Below are 19,269 nucleotides of genomic sequence, written 5' to 3' on the forward strand. Positions count from 1 at the left end.
CCAACCCAACTTTCTTTCATTATTTTGCATGATTTTGCAGAAGGCAAGGTGGTTCAGGAATATGTACGTTATGTTATAGTAGAAAACACTACAGTAAGAACCCCTGCAATAACAACTGTGTTATTGCAACTTGAGCAAGTTACTTAAGCTTGCTGAGGCTGTTTGCTCTTCTGAAAAATGGGAGTAGTACTAGACCTACCTGACAGTAAAATTATTGTTTGAATTAAGTGAGAAAGTAAATGTAAAATTCTTAGCAAGGTATTGGTACATAAAATGTACTCAACAAATTTACCAAGTATTATTATTATTATTCTCCATTGACCATCTCTCATGTGGCTTACTTCTGATTCTTTCCTGCTTTGTTGGATCTCCACCTGGCACCCTACTATTTGTCGACATTCCTCTTAAGGTATGGGGCCCAGGTCATCAAGATTGGACTTGTGCCTAGAGGAACAGGGACCTTACCCTCCCAGTTCTGTCCTCAGTGCTTTCATTATTATAACCCTACATTAGTTTCTTTGTCTCCCCAATACTTCTTCATGATGACAAAATCAAACTGATGTCTTTATCACTTATTTACGCAAAAGCCAAGTTTCCCCATCTCATATTTACATAATGGAAAAAAATCAATGGAAAGCTGAACGCTTAATCTACTAAATTTCATCGTGTCAGAGTCAGCCATCAATCCAGTTGCCAAGATTTGACCTGACTTTTTTTTTTTATTGGCGTATAGTTGATTTACAACGTTGTGTTAGTTTCTGCTGTACAGCAAAATGAGTCAGTTATACATATAAATATATCCACTCTTTTTTAAAATTCTATTCCCATATGGGTCATCACAGAGTAGTGAATAGAGTTCCCTGTGCTATAGGTTCTTACTAGTTAACTATTTTATGTATAGTACTATGTCTATGTCAATGCCAATCTCCCAATTTATCTCTCTCCCCCGCTTCCCCTTTGGCAACAAATAAGTTTGTTTTCTACACCTGTGACTCAATTTCTGTTTTGTAAATAGGTTCATTTGTACCATTTTTTTAGATTCCACACATAAGCGATATCATATGATATTCGTCTTTCTCTGTCTGACTTACTTCACTCAGTGTGACAATCTCTAGTGACCTGACTCTTTTATACTGTATTTTTACCTTGTTCATCTCCTTCAGGCCATCTGCATACGTGGCAGGTTTGCCTTTTCTATACTTGTCCAAATCACAAATAGCATTATTGAGAAGGATGAGAGCAGAGTCATTTTATAGTACATTTTAGGATTTTCTCCGGGTTAGCATGCTAGGGTTCAGTTGTTCTCCCAGATACAAATTCACCTAATTCTAATGTAATTTCCTTTACCTTTCTCCGTCTTAGCTACAAGTATAGCCATCCTTGACTGCCCTCCCCCCAGTTGGATTGGAAGGCCCTCTTATGTGTCTCCTGGGCCTGACGTACCACACTGTGTTAGTCCTGCCTTTTTCCTGTCTGTGCTCCCGTCCCCTGGCTTGAGGGTAAGACTGAGTGTTGCTCACTGTTGTATCCCAGTGCCTAGCACACGCACTTCATTAAATAGTTATTATTGGATGAGTGAATTGACAATTTTGTTAAGTGTCTAGTTGAAATCAAGATATACATTTTCATGCACAGGCTCCTAATCTGCTTGTCAGGAAAGCAGATGAAGTCCATCCACAGCACTAGTTCTTTTTTTTTTTTTTTTTTTCCACAGCACTAGTTCTTGGTGGGCACTTGCAGGCTCCTGGATGTCTTCTGCTGTTCTCAGAGGCCAGCAGCCAAGTGTTCAGCAATTTCTTTCTAGAATTTTGCATCTGTGACAGTTATTGAAAAGCCATGTGGGTGTTGCCATCCTGTTACACAATGTGCTTGAACCATTTATTTACTCAAGTTGAATAAAGGTTAATTTTCATTTTATCTTGTGAGTATCGGGCATGTAAATTTCAGGTGATTCATATCATGTTAAAGTCCAGAGACAGTCTTTTAATTTGGTCACTGTTTCCAACAATGGGTCATGTTAACTCTGCTTGAAAGAACTGATTGGCTTCTTCCTGAATCAATGCAGGACTACTTATACAAGGAAGGCTGGGGAGACTCCTGGGATTCCAGGTCATTAGGTGGAGGTTTTCTTGGGGGCAGTGCCCTGCAGTTCACTTCTCTCTCCAAGAGTGCAAAAACAGGATTGACATGACATGACCTGGAGCAGATGAACCCCTCCAGCTCCTTCCAGGCTCCTCAGCCAACTCTCTCCTGTTTCCTATCTCAAGGCACCAACACCAACTCCTACCCGGCCACCAAAACAGAGATGGGAGAATCCAATCAGTAACAAAGTCCAGTAGGATTCTCCTCTCAAATACTACTCACATCCAGGGGTATGCTGGTAAATGTTTAACAACCAAATCTTTGGACAGAAATTCTCAGTTTGTAATATTTACCAATTTCCATGGTGTAAATCTTCCCACTATAGCCGATTTCAAGTTATTAATGTGAAAACTCTAAATATGGAGTTGGGAAGAGATGTGCCCAAGCTTGTACGAGCACACCACTGCACACTCTTCCACCTTCCTGACCCCACTTCCACTGCACCAGATCAGAATTTCATGGCATTCAAGGCCGCAGGATCTGCCCCTGAGGACAGTTCAAGCCTCATGGACCCCTGTTCCTGGAAGCTTTACCTGGCAACCTTTTGCTCCTGTTGAGTCATTTAGGCGACCCGTAATGCTCTGTGTACACTCAGCTGTCACATCGAGCTGCCACGGTATGCTTTTATGTCAGTCTTTCTCACTGGTTTATGAACCTCTTGAGCACAGCAACTGATGGTTATGACAAAGGGTAGTATTTATTGAGCTGGGAACTGTGCTAAGCACCTTATATGCATTATCTCATTTAATCCTCACAACTCCATGAGGAAAATGCTCTTATTATCCTTATTCTATAGATAAGGAAACTGAAGCACAGAGAGGGTAGGTAATTTGCCCAAGGTTGCACAGCTGGGAAACATTTCGGCCAGAATTGACCTCAGGCCTGATTGTAGAACCAGGACCCTTAACTACTAAGGCACCCTTGTCTTTGTGTCTCTAGCACTTGGCACTGTGCCTGGTCCATAGCAGGTGCCCGTTGATTGTGTGTTGGGTGATTTAGTGAGGGAAGGCTAATGCTGGCAGTGTCCTTGACTAGTCTCTTTGCTCTAGTCTCACCCAGCTTCACTCCCAAGAGCAGGCAGAAAGGCCTTTCAGAAATATAAACCTGATAATGTCTGATGAAAAATTGCAACGTCTTCATAACCTGTAAGGCAAATTCCTTACCTTGATACCTATGAACCTTCATGATCAGGTTTCTGAGATACGCCAGTTTCTCCAGATACACCTTCCAGCATTCATAATCACATTTATCCATTCAAATGTTATTACTCATCTGAGAAATTCAATATTTATTGAATAACTACCACATTCCAGGCCTTGTTCTGAGTGTGTAGGATCTATATAAAAAGAGGCAATTTCTACCCTGGAGGGGCTTAAAGTTGAGTGGAGAAACAGACGCGCAACATGTAATTTCTACAGTGGCTGAAATACAAGTACCCAGAGCTTGCAGTGGGGTCCATGAAGGGCGCTGTTCTGTCCGTGCCACGTTCTTCACCTGCCTCCCAGCTCTGGCCAGACCACACACTCATTTCCACGGGAGTCCTGCTGCTGACTCCATGAATTCATTGGCACATACTCTTTTCAGTTCCTGGAATGTTTTCTAAAATCACCTTCTGCTTATCCTTAAAAATTCCTCTCAAGTGTCACCTGCAGGAAGCCCTTGCCCCAGCCCGGCCAGCCTAACAGAAAGGCTCCTGCAGTAGGATGCCCACCGCCATCCCGGCACTTATCACCCTCTGCTGCTGCGGCCGATCTTCCTGTCCCTTTTGCTGGACTGTGAACTCGTCCCCAGTTTTATTCCTGGACACATGGTGAACTCTAAGTCAGTGCTGAATAAATGAGTGAAACAGTTAGTCTTTTTTTTTTTTAATTAATTAATTAATTTATTTATTTATGGCTGTGTTGGGTCTTCGTTTCTGTGCGAGGGCTTTCTCCAGTTGCGGCGAGCGGGGGCCACTCTTCATCGCGGTGCGCGGGCCGTTCACTATCGCGGCCTCTCTTGTTGCGGAGCACAGGCTCCAGACGCGCAGGCTCAGTAGTTGTGGCTCACGGGCCTAGTTGCTCCGCGGCATGTGGGATCTTCCCAGACCAGGGCTCGAACCCGTGTCCCCTGCATTAGCAGGCAGATTCTCAACCACTGCACCACCAGGGAAGCCCACAATTAGTCTTTTAATGATTGGAAATGTCTCTGGGAAAATGTTATCTTCACTAGCTAACTGAACGGGCTGTGGCTCTCACCACTGACATTAGATTTTAAATCCAGTTTTATTTTCAGTGGATTTTCAAGACAAAAGTAACCTTAGCAAATGGGTGTCTGGTTTCTCCTCCTCTCCTCCAACTTCTCCTCTGCTTCCCCCCTCCTCCTTCTTCTTTGGAATAGCCATGAACATTTCTGCTCCAGTTCCTCATGAGCACTGGCACATCAGAGGGAAACTATCTTTATGTTTAACTTTAAAGGGCAATCAAGGGGGGAAGGGGGAGACACTCATTGTGGCTTTTTAGAATCTTTAAGAAACCTAGAGCTGCTGTAACAGACAAATTTTGTCATCTTGCCTGTCGTTTGAATACTCTGGGCAGTGCTGTTTTGGCACAAAGGGCAAAAGAGTAGATAAAGAAGGGAGGGGGGTGTCTGGGTTTGGGGAAGTGATGTGGGAAGGGAGTCCCTAGGGTGGAAACAAGAAGTGTCCTTACACAGGACTGGGGGGTGGTGGCTGGGCAGGTGTGTGGGAAGCAGAAAGGGAGGTCCTTGCTGGGCACACCCTATCCATACCTTTGGAACAGCCCTGTTTCCCCAAAGGCATGTGTATGTCTGTCGGCGGGTCTTGTGGATGCAACTTAGATTTGTCTGTGGCGTCCCTGGTGGATTGATCCTCATAACCACGTACTTTTTTCTTGTCTGCCTAAGGCCAAGGGTACAGGACAGGTGACCATTCTGCAGCTGTTGCGTGCCTGGAAGGGAAGGCAGAGAACTAGGGTGAAGAAGGGGGTTCCTTGTTTCCTAGAGCAGTTCTCTGGCACTCCCCGGAGGCCTGGGTAGCTTCTGGTTTTGTGAGCAAGACTGTGACAGCCCTTCCCAGCCACAGAGAGAAACGTAGAAAAGGGTGGAATTGAGGTCTGAAACTGAGCCTCCCTGACGGGATGGGATGCCCGAGGACACACTCTTTGCAGGTTTGGGTGTTATAAACCAGCGTTTAAGACATTTAGAGCAAAGTGATTATTTTTAAAAGCATGCGATTTATTTTAAGAGGCTTTTGAGAGTTGCCCTGTGTGTGCAGAGCCTCCTGAAAACCGTTTTATCTGACACTGTGGATTTATCTTGTTGAGGAATTTCCTAAGGGTCTGGAAAGCACAGCTGTGACTTTGGAGTCCTAGAGAAAGCCAGCTACTCCAGGACTCATCTCTCCTTGTTCATTAAGAGGTTTGCACAAGCCACACGGGCAGGTCCTGGATGCTGTGGACCACCTCTTATTTCTACCTGGGGATGGAAGTTGGAGAGGGTGGATGTGGACCACCTCTTATTTCTACCTGGGGATGGAGGTTGGAGAGGGTGGGTGATGTAAAGCAAGTGGCACAAAGGTCAGGTCTGAGAATCTTTGGGCCACTTCCTACTTGTATGTGGGGAACTGTGTGTATGTGTTTGTTGGGCTGGGGGTGGTGCTGTATAAAGCAGATGGGACACCAGCAGGGGCTTCAGTGGAAACTAAACAGATCTTTTCCTCCATCTGCTTCTCTTAGCAATTGGCTTGACCAAAGCCCAGTGAAGTAGTAGAGGCAAGTTGCTTTTCTGCAGTTGGCTGGCATTGTTGGGGAAGGAAGAGGAACACGGGGCGAGGGCAGGGGAGTAATGGGGCTGGGGGTGAGAACACCCTCAAGAATCAGGGTAGGTCTCGTTGGCTTCCCTGCAGGTCACTTACTAGCTGTGTAACCCTGGGCAAGCTAGTTAACCTGTGTAATCACTTTGCCTTCTCTGTACACTGGGAATAATATTAATGTCCACCCCCTAGGGCTGTCATGAGGATTGATGAGGTCGGGCAAAGTACTTCTCCTTTTGCTTGGTCCAGAGTAAGAACTCCAGACTCCCTCTGAAAGTCCCTGAACAACCGCGATAGTGTTCAAGTTGACCTCCCTTCTTCCGTTCTTTTTCCCTTATAGTCCTTTCCCGCAAAGCAACCAGAGTGCCCTTTTATAAAAGCATATTAAAGCATATTATTTCACTTTCCAAAGGCTTCTCGTTGCTCTGGCCACCTCCTCTACCCCCGCGTCCCGCCCCCCGCCCCGTGCTCCTGTGCTCTGGCCACACTGGACTGATTTGTTTCTCAAACACGCAAGCACAGTCCAGCCCTGGGCTCTTGCGGTGCTGTTCCCTCTACCTGGCATGCTCTGCCCTTGATCTTTGCATGGCTGGCTCCTTCCTGAGAAAGGCCTCCACACTGAAAGGAGCTCCTTCCCCCACCGTCTATCATGCCACTCTGTTCTGTTTTCATCACCACCCGAAAAGATCCTGTTTATTTACTGTTTCTCATACGTCATGTAAGTCCTTCCCCACTGTTGCTACCTTTCCCTCCGTTAGAATCCAAGCCTCCTGAGGGGATCATGTTAATTTTTTTCATGGCTGTGTCCTCAGAACCTTGTATAGTGCTTGGCACACAGTAGGTGCTTAATAAAGAATGAATGAGGCTTGTCTTGCTCTTTCTTCCTTCAAAGGCTAGCTCAAGACAAAACTCCGCTATGAGGTCATTTCTGACCATCTCACCTTTTAAAAATGTCTTCCATCCATTTCCCTCTGAGTTCATGTCACTGAATGGAGTTGGCCATCTCTCTTCTCTTCCCTTTCCCTTCTCTTTTTTTCTCCCTCCCTTCCACCTGTCTCTGGCACCCATCAATTTTTACCATTTGGGAAGTGCTCAAGATTTTTAAAATTTTGTTTTAATGCCCTTGGATGAATTAGCAAGCCCAAAGATAAAGATGAAATGGCCCTCCTATACCTCCTATAACCAGTGCAGGGATCTAGTGCAAAGGTACCTTACCCATGGGAAGAATTCAAGGCTCTGGATCACATGAGGGATATGGGTGTGCAGGGTAGACAGCTGAAGTATTGCATATTTAAATTATACCTGGAAAAAAAGTCCACAAAGTTTAATAAAGTTCTTATTAAATTATCGATAATCTATTTCAGATTTCATTACGATGAAAGAAAAAACTTTTGGCTTACCACTGTTGGCAAAAGCCAAAAAAATACCAGTTGTTTCAGATCCTATTCGATTTTATTTTCCTGGGCATTTTTACATTATTACACTTTAGAATCATTTTGTTATTTTAAGACATTTTTTATTGTGGATGTTTTAAATGTATAGATTAATTTAGGGGTGTTGACATATTGTGTAATAGCAAGGTAATGAAAATACATATTTCTAATATTAACGGAAATAGTTCTAATTTTTTAACCATTGAACGTGATGCTGTTATTTAATGTAGGTTTTCTCTCACATATATGTATATGAGAGATATAGATATGTGTATATGTATGTGTATAAATATATATAATCTTAAGCATGTATTCATTGGAATCAATATTGAATGTTTAATGCCTTCTTGGCATCAGTTGAGAAGGTCAAATACTATTTTACCTTTGATATATGAATTCCAATATTGAATTATCTTTTTGTTTCTTTTTTTTTTCCATATCTTTTTGTTTCTTGATGAATTTTTCTCTTAATGGAAATGTTAAATTCTATTTGATGGCATTTTATTTAGTATTTTGGTATATTATTCACAAATGATATTAGTCTGTAGTTTTCTTTATGCATCTCATCTCTGTCAGCTTTTGGCATCAGTTTTATGCTGGCTTCATAAAAAAATTTGGGTACTTTTCTTTTTTGTCTGTGTTCCAGAATTGTGAAAATGGCAGAGGAATTATCATCTTGTTAAAGTTTGAGAAGCATGACCCATGATGCCATTGGTACTTTTATCTTTTATGCAAGGGTAGGGGGATGGTCATGAGTGGAAATTTTCTCTATTTACTCCAGGGTTTGTCAGTTTAGACTTTTTCTATATTTTTTTGTTTATTTTAGCAATTTGATTTCCTACTTATTTTAGAAAATCATTTTATTCAAAATTGTGCAAAATTGTGCAAAATAATTTTCCAAAGTGTATAATAGGGATTTTTAAAAAAAAGATAACTCATTCTAAATTCTACCATCTAACTAGTGTCAGCTGTGGTGGAATATTATTTCATCATCTTTCTATGAATAGCTACAGATAGAAGGATGGATAATTAGATAGATAGTAGAAATAACTTTGTAAGAAATGGATCTTAGCTTACATGCACTATTTAAAGAAAATATTAAATATAATATAAAATATTAATTTTAGTTGAATTTAATAGGATAAAAAGAAGGGAAACTGAAGAAATTACAGAACTTAAATAATTATTTCTTTACTGTTAGAGATATCAGTTCTAAAGGAGTCTTCCAAGATTAAGAAAGGGGATTTAAAAGTTACTACAAAGTTGGAATAGTTATTTTTTTACTAAATGGTTCAGGTTTAGGGTAATGAAGATGAACTCTGAGATATGAATAATAATACCACATCTCTTCCCATTTTCCCTCTCCCTACCTTCTAATTTTTGTTGCTGGTATTTTTTCCTTTTTAAGGGTTTATTACTTTTACATTTTGATCTGCAACCATAATTCCCTCAGATATTCAGTTTAAATCCTATATTTATATGAATTCACTGTTCATCATAGTTTTTCCTCTTTGATTTCTATATTTCTGAGTTCTTTCTTATGATTCATTTTTTGCTTGGCTGAATTTCACTGTCAAGGAGTTATTTTCAAGAGGAAGTCATGGGGGCTTTATACACTGAACTTTTAAATTTTGGAATTGTCTGTTGCCTTTACGTTTGAAAACAAATTGGGTGGGTATAAGATTTTGCAAGCCACCTTCTCTTGAAACGCTGTAGAATTTATTAAATGGCTGCAGAGTATTGATATTTCATTGAATGAATGTCAATTAATGGTCATTTATTCTCAAAGACGCAGATGTAGAGAATGGACTTGAGGACACGGGGAGGGGGAAGGGTAAGCTGGGACGAAGTGGGAGAGTGGCACTGACATATATACACTACCAAATGTAAAATAGATAGCTAGTGGGAAGCAGCTGCATAGCACAGGGAGATCAGCTCGGTGCTTTGTGTCCCCATAGAAGGGTGGGATAGGGAGGGTGGGAGGGAGACGCAAGAGGGAGGGGATATGGGGTTTTATATATATATATACATATAGCTGATTCACTTTGTTATGCAGCAGAAACTAACACACCATTGTAAAGCAGTTATACTCCAATAAAGATGTTAAAAAAAAGGGTCATTTATTCTCAATTTTCTGTTATTATATTAAGTGTATTATCGTAAGTGTATTAAGTGGAATTTCTGGATCAAAGTATATATGCACATTCATTTTTTTTTTTGGAAACATATGCTAAACATTTTCAGACAGATTATTTAATATATACTCCTATCAGCAGTGCATAAGAGGGTTATCTTATTTCCATCAGCATTAACAGTGGATTTTATTAATTCCTTGAATATATGCCAATTTGGTAGGCAAAAAGAAAATTTTCTCATATTTTAAATTCTGTTTCTTAGTAATGTTTAACATGTTTTGTGCATTTATTAACCAATTTGATTTTTTATTTTATGAACTGCCTTTTAAAGCCCTTTACTATTTGCTATAGGGGTGTAGCTGTTACCTTATTGATTTGAAAGAACATTTTGGATATTATGGATATTTACTCTTTTTCATGTATATTGAAAATATTCCTCAGTTTGTCTTTAACTTTTTTCATGGATTAAAATGCTTATGATCACCAATGGATACTAAAACTATTAGATAAAAATTTAATGAGGAACAAAATATTTGCACAATCTGAAAATATCTTGCCACAAATTACAAAAAGAATAGTAGTAACTTTAGAGTGGAGAAAGTTGGCAGATAGTACCTTAACCAAGGGATGAAAATTAACATCAATAATGAGACACTATGATCCTCCTGATATAAGGCACTAAGAGAGACATAATATCACTTGTGTAATATTCTTGCCAAACATACAAAACTTGCATTTAACCTTGAGAAAATATGAGGCAAACAAGAATTGAGGGACGTTCTGTAAAACAGTTAGCCTACACACTTCAAAAAAAATCTAAAGAGGCATGACAACTACATGTACTATGTTATGCTGGATTAAATTCTGGACCAGAAAAAAATGCTATAAATGACATTATTGAGACAATTGGCAAAATTTGAATATGGAATGTAGATTGTACAATAAAACTGTGTCAATGTTAAGTTTTCAGATTTTGATAATTTAATTGTGGTTGTGAAGATAATGTTTTTGTACCTAGGAATATATACTGAAGTATTCAGGGTAAAGGCACTTGTTCTCAAATGGTTCAGAATGGTATGTATAGGTGGGTGTGTATCTATGTGTTTTGTGTGTGTGTGTGTGTGTGTGTGAGAGAGAGAGAGAGAGAGAGAGAGAGAGAAAGAGAAAGAGAGACAGAGAGACAAGACAGAGACAGAGAATTATGCAAATATAGCACAATGTTAATAATGATGAATATGAGTGAAGGGTATATGTGACTTCCTTTGTATTCTTGTAGCTTCTCTTTAGGATAGAAATTATTTCAAAGTAAAATGTGAAAAATTCTTCTCCCCTCAAAAAAAGGATAAAGTAAAATTTTATCAATCTTTTTTTAAAAATAGTTTTTGGCTTTCATGCCATGCTTGGGAAAACCTTCTTTATGTCAAGATCATAAGAATAGTCACTGATGTTTTCTTTCTATGGTTTTATTTATTTATGTTGAAATCTTTGATCTATCTGCAGTTTTGGTGTGGAAGCAGGAAAATGATCCAGGTTTATTTTCTCCCAAATATATAATCAATTTTCCCCACAACATTTATTGAATAATGAATCTTTCCTCACTAGTGTCAAAGGATATGCTTGTCATGCATCTATCGTGTGTGTGTGTGTGTGTGTGTATATATATATATATATATATATATATATATATAAAATATATATATTCCATATATATGTAATATTTCTTGATATATCCTGGACTTGTTTGTGTTCCTTTGATGTGTTCACTTGTGTGTTTCTCAGTACTTATTTACCCCCTTCCTCCCTAATTTTTCTGGTCATCTTTATATATTTATTTTTCCAGATGAACTTCAGAACATTTTCCTTGAGGATTATTTGATTTCAGACAACATACAAACCAATTCAAAAGGGTTTATTGGATGTATACAGGACTTTGTCATGTAATTAGAGTAGAAGGGGAACAACCAGCCTTATTAAGGGTAAAAAATCATGAAGGACCTGGGTAAAGGACCTGGCAGAAATATTTAGACTATCACTCCAGTCCTCTGCCGTAGCTATTAAGTGACTTAATCTCAATCCGTAGCTATTAAGTGACTTAATCTCAATCACCAGCTTTAAAGTCTATTGGTTTAAATTTTGGGAGAAATAACTGAAGTGGTCACTGGCCAACCAATGGATTTTTTCTTTCTGATTCAGGTGGCTGTATGGGTTGCAGGAGACTGTTTTTATAAGGGGAAAGTTCTCAGAAAATGACTGTGTATTTGGTAGACATCATAAATAATATCTAGTAAAAACTTCAATATTGAATCTTTCAGTCTAAGAACAATGAAGTTCTTTCCATTTATTGAAATCTCTTCTTATGACCCTTCATAGAGTTTATTAGCTTTTTTAAAAAATATGTTGTCCCTAAATATATGTTTAGATATTTTAGGCTTTTTGTTATTTTGAATGGAATCTTCTCTTTTTTTCATTATATTTATCTGAATTTTTGACTGGTTATTTTTTGTATATACGAAAATAATTAGTTTTTATATTTAACTTTAACCATTTACTTTATTGACTTTTCTGATCATTTCTAATCGTCAGTTGTTTCTCTTGAATTTTCTAGGTATAGAGTCATGTTATCTGCAAAGAAAGATTGTTTTGTCTTCTTTATAACATATTTTTATATTTTATATTCTTTTTTTTGGTATATATATATTTATTTATTTATTTGCCTGCGCCAGGTCTTAGTTGCAGCATGCAGGATCTTTAGTTGCGGCATGTGAACTCTTAGTTGCTGCATGTGGGATCTAGTTCCATGACCAGGGATCGAACCTGGGCCCCCTGCACTGGGAGTGCAGAGTCTTAGCCACTGGACCACCAGGGAAGTCCCTATATTTTATATTCTTTAAAAATTCTAGATTCTTTGTTATGGTCAGAAAGAAACCAATAAGCTTATTTTCATTTTGTAAATCAAGAAAAAGGACAGAACTATTGTGTTGCATTTTGGGAAGTCTAACAAAAATGTGAAGCAAGATATTGAACTTCTTGTTGAGCTTAACTGGAAGTAATCTATCAGACCAACAGGCAATCATCAGTCTATCCATTCATCCAGCCAGCCAGCCAGCCAGCCAGCCAGCTAGCCAATAAATGTTAATTGCTGCCTTTTTCATAACATAGATCCTTGTGGATACAATAAAAAAGACACAGTCCTTGCCCTTAAAGACTTTAGATAGAGGAACAAACACCAAAGCAAGCAATTATAATAGTGTATAAGGCAAAGTACATGATGTTAATGAATGCACATTAAAAAGCACCTAAGCCAGCCTTGGACAGTCAGGGAAGGCTGCTCGAGGAGGGTAACATCTAAAAAGATTTCTGAAGGAAATATTTGAATGGAAGAAAGACCACACTCTCAATAAATGCATTATGCCATTTAGCTGCTTTGAAATTTTAGCGATTAGCCATTCTGAAAAATTCATGAATCTCAAGATTTTCAATTTGCTTTGCAGCTCAAGGGGCCAGTGGCACTCTGGGGAACCCAACCCTGGATACAAGTCTGCTGGAGGAGTTCTTGGGCAATGATTTTGATTTGGCGGCCTTGTAAGTAATGAGAGCGCTGCTCTCCATTTGGTCATTTTTTTTTTTATGTTTGACTTTTTTTTTAATATAAATTTATTTATTTATTTATTTATTATGTTTGGCTGCGTTGGGTCTTCGCTGCTGCATGCGGGCTTTCTGTAGTTGCGGCAAGTGGGGGCTACTCTTCGTTGCGGTGTGGTGGCTTCTTTTGTTGCGGAGCACGGTCTCTAGGCACATGGGCTTCAGTAGTTGTGGCTCGTGGGCTCTAGAGCTCAGGCTCAGTAGTTGTGGCCCATGGGCTTAGTTGCTGCGTGGCATGTGGGATCTTCCCAGACCAGGGATCAAACCCGTGTTCCCTGCATTGGCAGGCAGATTCTTAACCACTGCACCACCAGGGAAGTCCCTCCATTTGGTGTTTTTAAAATTATGAAATAATTAAATGAACTGGGAAGTGTTTCCTTCTTTTTTGTTTTCCAGAAGAGCTTGAGTAGAGTTGGTCTTATTTCTTTTATAAATCTTTGGCAGATTTCACCAGTGAAGCCAGCTAGGCCTGGAGTTTTTTGTTTGTTTGTTTTTGGTTTTGTTTTATTTAGTTTTAATCTGAAGGCCCTCACCTTCCAATTCAATATCATTAATAGATATGGGGCTATTCAGGTTATCAATTAGTAGTTATCAACTTACACAGTTTATATCTTTCAATGAATTTGTATATTTCATCTAAGTTTTGAATTTACTGGCATAAAGTTGTTCATCATATTTCCTTTTTATACTTTTAATGTCTGTAGAATCTATAGTGAACAACAAGTGTTGTTCTTGATGTCAGTAATTCATGTCTTTTTTTTTCTTGATCAATCTAGCAAGAGGTTTATCAGTTTTCCTAACCTTTTAAAGAACCAGCTTTTGGTTAAATTTATACTCTTAATTGTTTTTCTGTTTTCCATGTCATTGATTTCTGCTCTTATTTTCTAATATTAATATAGCCATACCAGCTTTCTTTTAAAAAGCTTACATGCAATAAAATTCCATTTTTGTCTTGTGTATGGCTTTGTGAGTTTTGACAAATTCATAGAGTTGTACAACTACTGCCATGATTACCACACACAACAGTTCCCTCACCTGAAACGTTCCCGCTACATTTCCACTTTGTGGTTAAACCCAACACACACCCCTAACCTCTGGTGACCACTGATCTTTTCTCTGTTCTTATAGTTTTGCTTTTTCCGGAATGTCACATAAATGAAGCCATACATATGGTATATATAATTATGAGTCCAGTTTCTCTCACTAAGCATAATGTCTTTGCTCATTCTTTTTTATTGCTGAGAAAAACTCTGTTGGATTGTTGTAACAGACTTTGTTTATCCAGTCACTCCTTCAAGGACGTTTTGATTATTTCCAGTTTTTGGCAATTATGAATAACTTCTATAAATATTCATTCACAGGTGTTTGTGTGATCAAGAGTTTTAATTTCTCTAGGGTAATACCTTGGATAGTCTGCTGGGTCATGTTGTAAGTGGAAGCTTAACTTTATAAAAATTGCCAAATTTTCTTGAGTGGCCATACCATTTTACATTACCACTAGCTATATATTCTAATAGGCTTATAGTAGTATCTCATTTTGTTTTAATTTGCATTTTCCTATCAACGAATGATGTTGAGCCTTATTTCATGTGGTTGTTTGCCATTCATATGTTTTCTTTGGTGAAGTCTTTTTTCAAATTTTTTGCCCATTTTAAAAAATTAAAGTTTTCTTATTTTTGAGTTTAGAAAATTCTTTAAATATTCTGGATATAAGAACTTTATTGGATATGTGATTTATGAATACTTTCTCCAGGTCTGTAACTTATGTTTTCATTCTCTTAACAATGTCTTTCCCAGAGCAGAAGTTTTAAATTTGGATGATGTCCAATAGATCAAATTTTTCTTATGTGGTTTGTTCTTTATTTCTAAGAAATATAGATATTGCCTAATTTAAGTTCCTAAGGATTTTCTCCTGTTTCTGTCTAAAAGTTTAGTTTTACATTTAGGTCTATGATCCATTTTGAGTTAATTTCCATATAAGTTTTGAGATATACGTTGAGATTAATTTCTTTGTGTATAGATGTCCAGTTACTTTCAGAATTCCTTGCTGGATAACCTTTCTCTATTGAATTGTCTTTACACTGTTGTAAAAAATCAGATGACCATATTTGTGTGGATCTGTATCTAAACTCTTTATTCTGTTCCACTGATCTATATATCTGTTATTTTGTCAGTACCACGTTACCTTGACTACTGTACTTTTATCATGTCTTAAAACCATATAGTGTAAGTTCTCCAAATTTGTCTTCTTTTGTAAAATTGTTTTGGTTATTCTAATTCCTTTGACTTCTCACATAAATATTAAAATCAACTTGTTTATATCTATACAGTGCTGCTGGGGTATAGATTAGGATTGTATTAAGTAGAGAGATCCATTTGGGGAAAATCGACATCTTCACAAAATTGAGTCTTCCAATCCATGAACATAGTATACCTCTCCATTTATTTAGGCCTTGTTTGCTTTTTTTCATCAGCATTTTACAATTTTAGCATACAAATCTTGTATATATTTTGTTTAGATCTACATCTAAATGTTTCACGTTTTTCTTTGAGTTATTGTAAGTAATAGTGGTTTTTAAATTTTTTTCTAATTTAGTTCCCAATTATTCATTGCCAATATACAGAACTATTATTGGTTTTTATATTTTGGGCTTAGGTCCTACAATCTTTTTTAAAATAATTTTTAAATTAAAAAAAAATTTTTTTTTATTTGGTCTGGCCACATGGCTTGAAGGATTTTAGTTCCCCGACCAGGGATCAAACCCGGGCCCCGGCAGTGAAAGTGCCGAGTCCTAACCACTGGGCTGCCTGGGAATTCCCAGGCCCTGAAATCTTAATGAAGCCATTTACTAGTTTAAGAGCTTTTTGTAGATTTCCTGGCTTTTTATATCTTGACAATCATGTCTTCTGCAAATTGGAACAGTTGTATGTCTTTCTTTCAAAATTGTATGCCTTTGAATATTTTTTCTTGCCTTATTGAACTGGGTAGGACTTTGGCTATGATGCTGAATAGGGAAATAGAGAGATCAGACATCCTTGTCTTGTCCCTGATCATAGAGGGCAATCACTCAATTTTTTATTATTATGTATGATTTAGCTGTAAGATTTTTTTGTAATGCCCTTTATTAGGTCAAGGAGATTCTCTTCTACTCCTAGTTTGCTGAGAATTATTTTATCATGAATGACTCTTGAAGTTTGTCAAATGTTATTTCTGTATTTATTAATATGATCATATGTTTGTTTCCCCTGTTATTATGGTGGATTACTTTGCTAATTTTTTTTTAATTAATTAATTAATTTATTTATTTTTGGCTGTGTTGGGTCTTCGTTTCTGTGCGAGGGCTTTCTCTAGTTGCGGCGAGCAGGGGCCACTCTTCATCGCGGTGCACGGGCCTCTCACTGTCGCGGCCTCTCTTGTTGCGGAGCACAAGCTCCAGACGCTCAGGCTCAGTAGTTGTGGCTCATGGGCCTAGTTGCTCCACGGCATGTGGGATCCTCCCAGACCAGGGCTTGAACCCGTGTCCCCTGCATCGGCAGGCAGATTCCCAACCACTGTGCCACCAGGGAAGCCCAGCTTTGCTAATTTTTGAATACTGAACCAACCTTGTATTCCTGGGATAAACCTCAGTTAGTTTTAAAGTATTATCTTTTTATGTATAGCTGGATTCAATTTGCTAAAATTACTTTAGGATTTTGCATCTGTTGGTCTCCAGTTTTCTTTTTTCTTTTTTAATAAATTTATTTATTTATTTATTTATTTATTTATTTTTGGCTACATTGGGTCTTCATTGGTGCACGCGGGCTTTCTCTAGTTGTGGCGAGCGGGGGCTACTCTTCATTGTGGTGTGCGGGCTCCTTCTCATTGTGGTGGCTTCTCTTGTTGTGGAGCACGGGCTCTAGGCACGTGGGCTTCAGTAGTTGTGGCACGCGGGCTCAGTAATTGTGGCACGCAGGCTCTAGAGCACAGGCTCAGTAGTTGTGGCGCACGGGCTTAGTTGCTCCGCGGCATCTGGGATATTCCCGGACCAGGGCTTGAACCTGTGTCCCCTGCTTTGGCAGGCAGATTCTTAACCACTGCACCACCAGGGAAGTTCCTCCAGTTTTCTTATACTGTATTTTTATGGCTTTGATATCAGGATATTGATAGACTTCTAAAATTAGTTGGGAAGTGTTTTCTCCTTTTAAATTCACTGGGTGAGATTGTGTGGAATTTAATTTATTTTTTCCTTAAATGTTTGATAGAATTCACCATGAGCTCTTCTGTGCCTGTAGCTTTCTTTGTTGGAAGACCTTACTATGAATTAAGTTTATCCAATAAATTCAGGACTATTTATGCTATCTCTTTCTGCTTAAATAAGTTTTGGTAGCTTGTTTTCTTTTTTCCCCAGGGAATTGATACATTTCATTGTCAAATTTATAGGCAAAGAGTTGTTCATAGTATTTATTATGCTTTTATAGGCTTTTACAGGCTCTAAGGAGTCTGTACTGATATTCTCTTCTGTTTCTTATATTGGTAATCACTTTCCTCTCTCTCTCTCTCTTTTAATTAGTCTCTTTAGAAATGTATACATTTTGTTGACCTTTTCCAATAAGTGTCTATTGGTTTCATTGATCTCCTCTATTGTGTTTGTTTTCAATTTCACTGATTTCTACTCATTATTTCCTTCTGATTGCTTTGGGTTTAGTTTGCTCCTCTTTGTTTAGTTTCTTAAGGTGGAAGCTTAGTTCTTGATTTAAAGTCATCCTTTGCTTTCTAATTTAATCATTCAATGCTATACATTTCCCTCTCCATATGGCTTTATCTGCCTTCCTCAATTTCTGATATGCTATATTTTGATTTTCTTTCAGCTCAAAATATTTCCTAATTTTCCTTGAGACATCCTCTTTAACTCTAGGTGGCTGGAATTGGGTTAATTTCCAAATATTTGGGAACTTTCCATGTATTTTTCTGTCACTGACTTGTAGTTTAATTCCATTATGGACAGAGAACATACTCTATATAATTCTAATTCCTTTAAATTTGTTAAGGTTTGCTTTATGACCCAGGATATGGTCTACCTTGGTGAATGTTCCATGTGCACTTGAAAAGAATGTGTGCTTTGCTGTTGTTGGGTCAAGTGTTCTATAAATGCTAATTAGGTCAAGTTGGTTGACATTGTTTTTCTGGTTTTCTATAGCCTTGATGATTTTCGTCTACTTCTTTTATCTATTACTGTGAAAGGAATGCCAAAGTCCTCAGGAATGATTGTGGATTCAGAGTCCTCAGTTAAGTTCTTTTTTTCTCAGCACTGTCTTCTGTCTTCCAACCTCTATGGTTTCTGATGAGAAATAGGCAGTTATTTGAATCATTGTTCCCTTGTATGTAATATATCATTTTTCTCCACTTGCAAGATATTGTTTTATCTTGGTTTTCAGCAAGTTTATTATAACATGGCTGGATATGGGCATGGTTTTCTTTGAGATTATACTGTTTGGGATTTGCTCAGTTTTTTAATCTGTAAATTTTTGTTTTTTTACTACCTCTAGGAAGTTTTTAGCCATTATTTCTTCACATTTATGTTTCTGTACCAATGTCTTTCTTTCCTCTCTCTAGGACTCCAATGATACAAATGTTAGATCTTTGATATGGTAGACAGGTCCCAGAGGCTCAGTTAATTTTTTCAATCTTTTTCTTTCCTCTCTGTTGTTTATACTGGATAATTTCTATTGATTTGTCTTTAAGTTCACAACCCTCTTCTGTCATCTCCATCTGTTACTGAGCCTACCTTGACATTTCTGTAAATGCCCTTCCTTCTCTCCCTCATGAAAGACAGAGAGTGGAACAAGATGTGAATCTCAATAGTAATGGGGAAACCTATTTGCAGGTATTTTGGTACCTGGCTCTTGCTGCTCTTTGCCAACAAAAACATCCTTGCCAAAATGACCGTGGGGAAGAAGGGAGGCTCAACATTTTGCAAGCTAGTTACACACACATGCACACACACACACACACGCACACACACACACAACTGGTGGGTTGCCACATGTCTGAGCCCACACTCTGAGCTGGCTCTTCTGCTCCAGGCACTGCATGGGCTGAACCCAGGCACTAATCGCCCTTGTGCCT

The 19,269-nt window shown here is 38.3% G+C and overlaps 1 protein-coding gene across 1 annotated transcript in view; it reads left to right on the forward strand.

Annotated features, from left to right (window-relative positions):
• The window catches only part of MYRFL (myelin regulatory factor like), a 116,250-nt gene that overhangs the window by 20,472 nt on the left and 76,509 nt on the right, over positions 1-19,269 (forward strand). The window contains exon 2 of the mRNA XM_036865349.1: positions 13,013-13,103. Within this exon, the coding sequence (XP_036721244.1) occupies positions 13,013-13,103 (91 nt within the window). The remainder of the gene's footprint in view (positions 1-13,012; positions 13,104-19,269) is intronic.

The sequence above is a fragment of the Balaenoptera musculus genome, chromosome 10, assembly GCF_009873245.2.
Source record: "Balaenoptera musculus isolate JJ_BM4_2016_0621 chromosome 10, mBalMus1.pri.v3, whole genome shotgun sequence".
NCBI classification, from domain to species: Eukaryota; Metazoa; Chordata; class Mammalia; order Artiodactyla; family Balaenopteridae; genus Balaenoptera; species Balaenoptera musculus.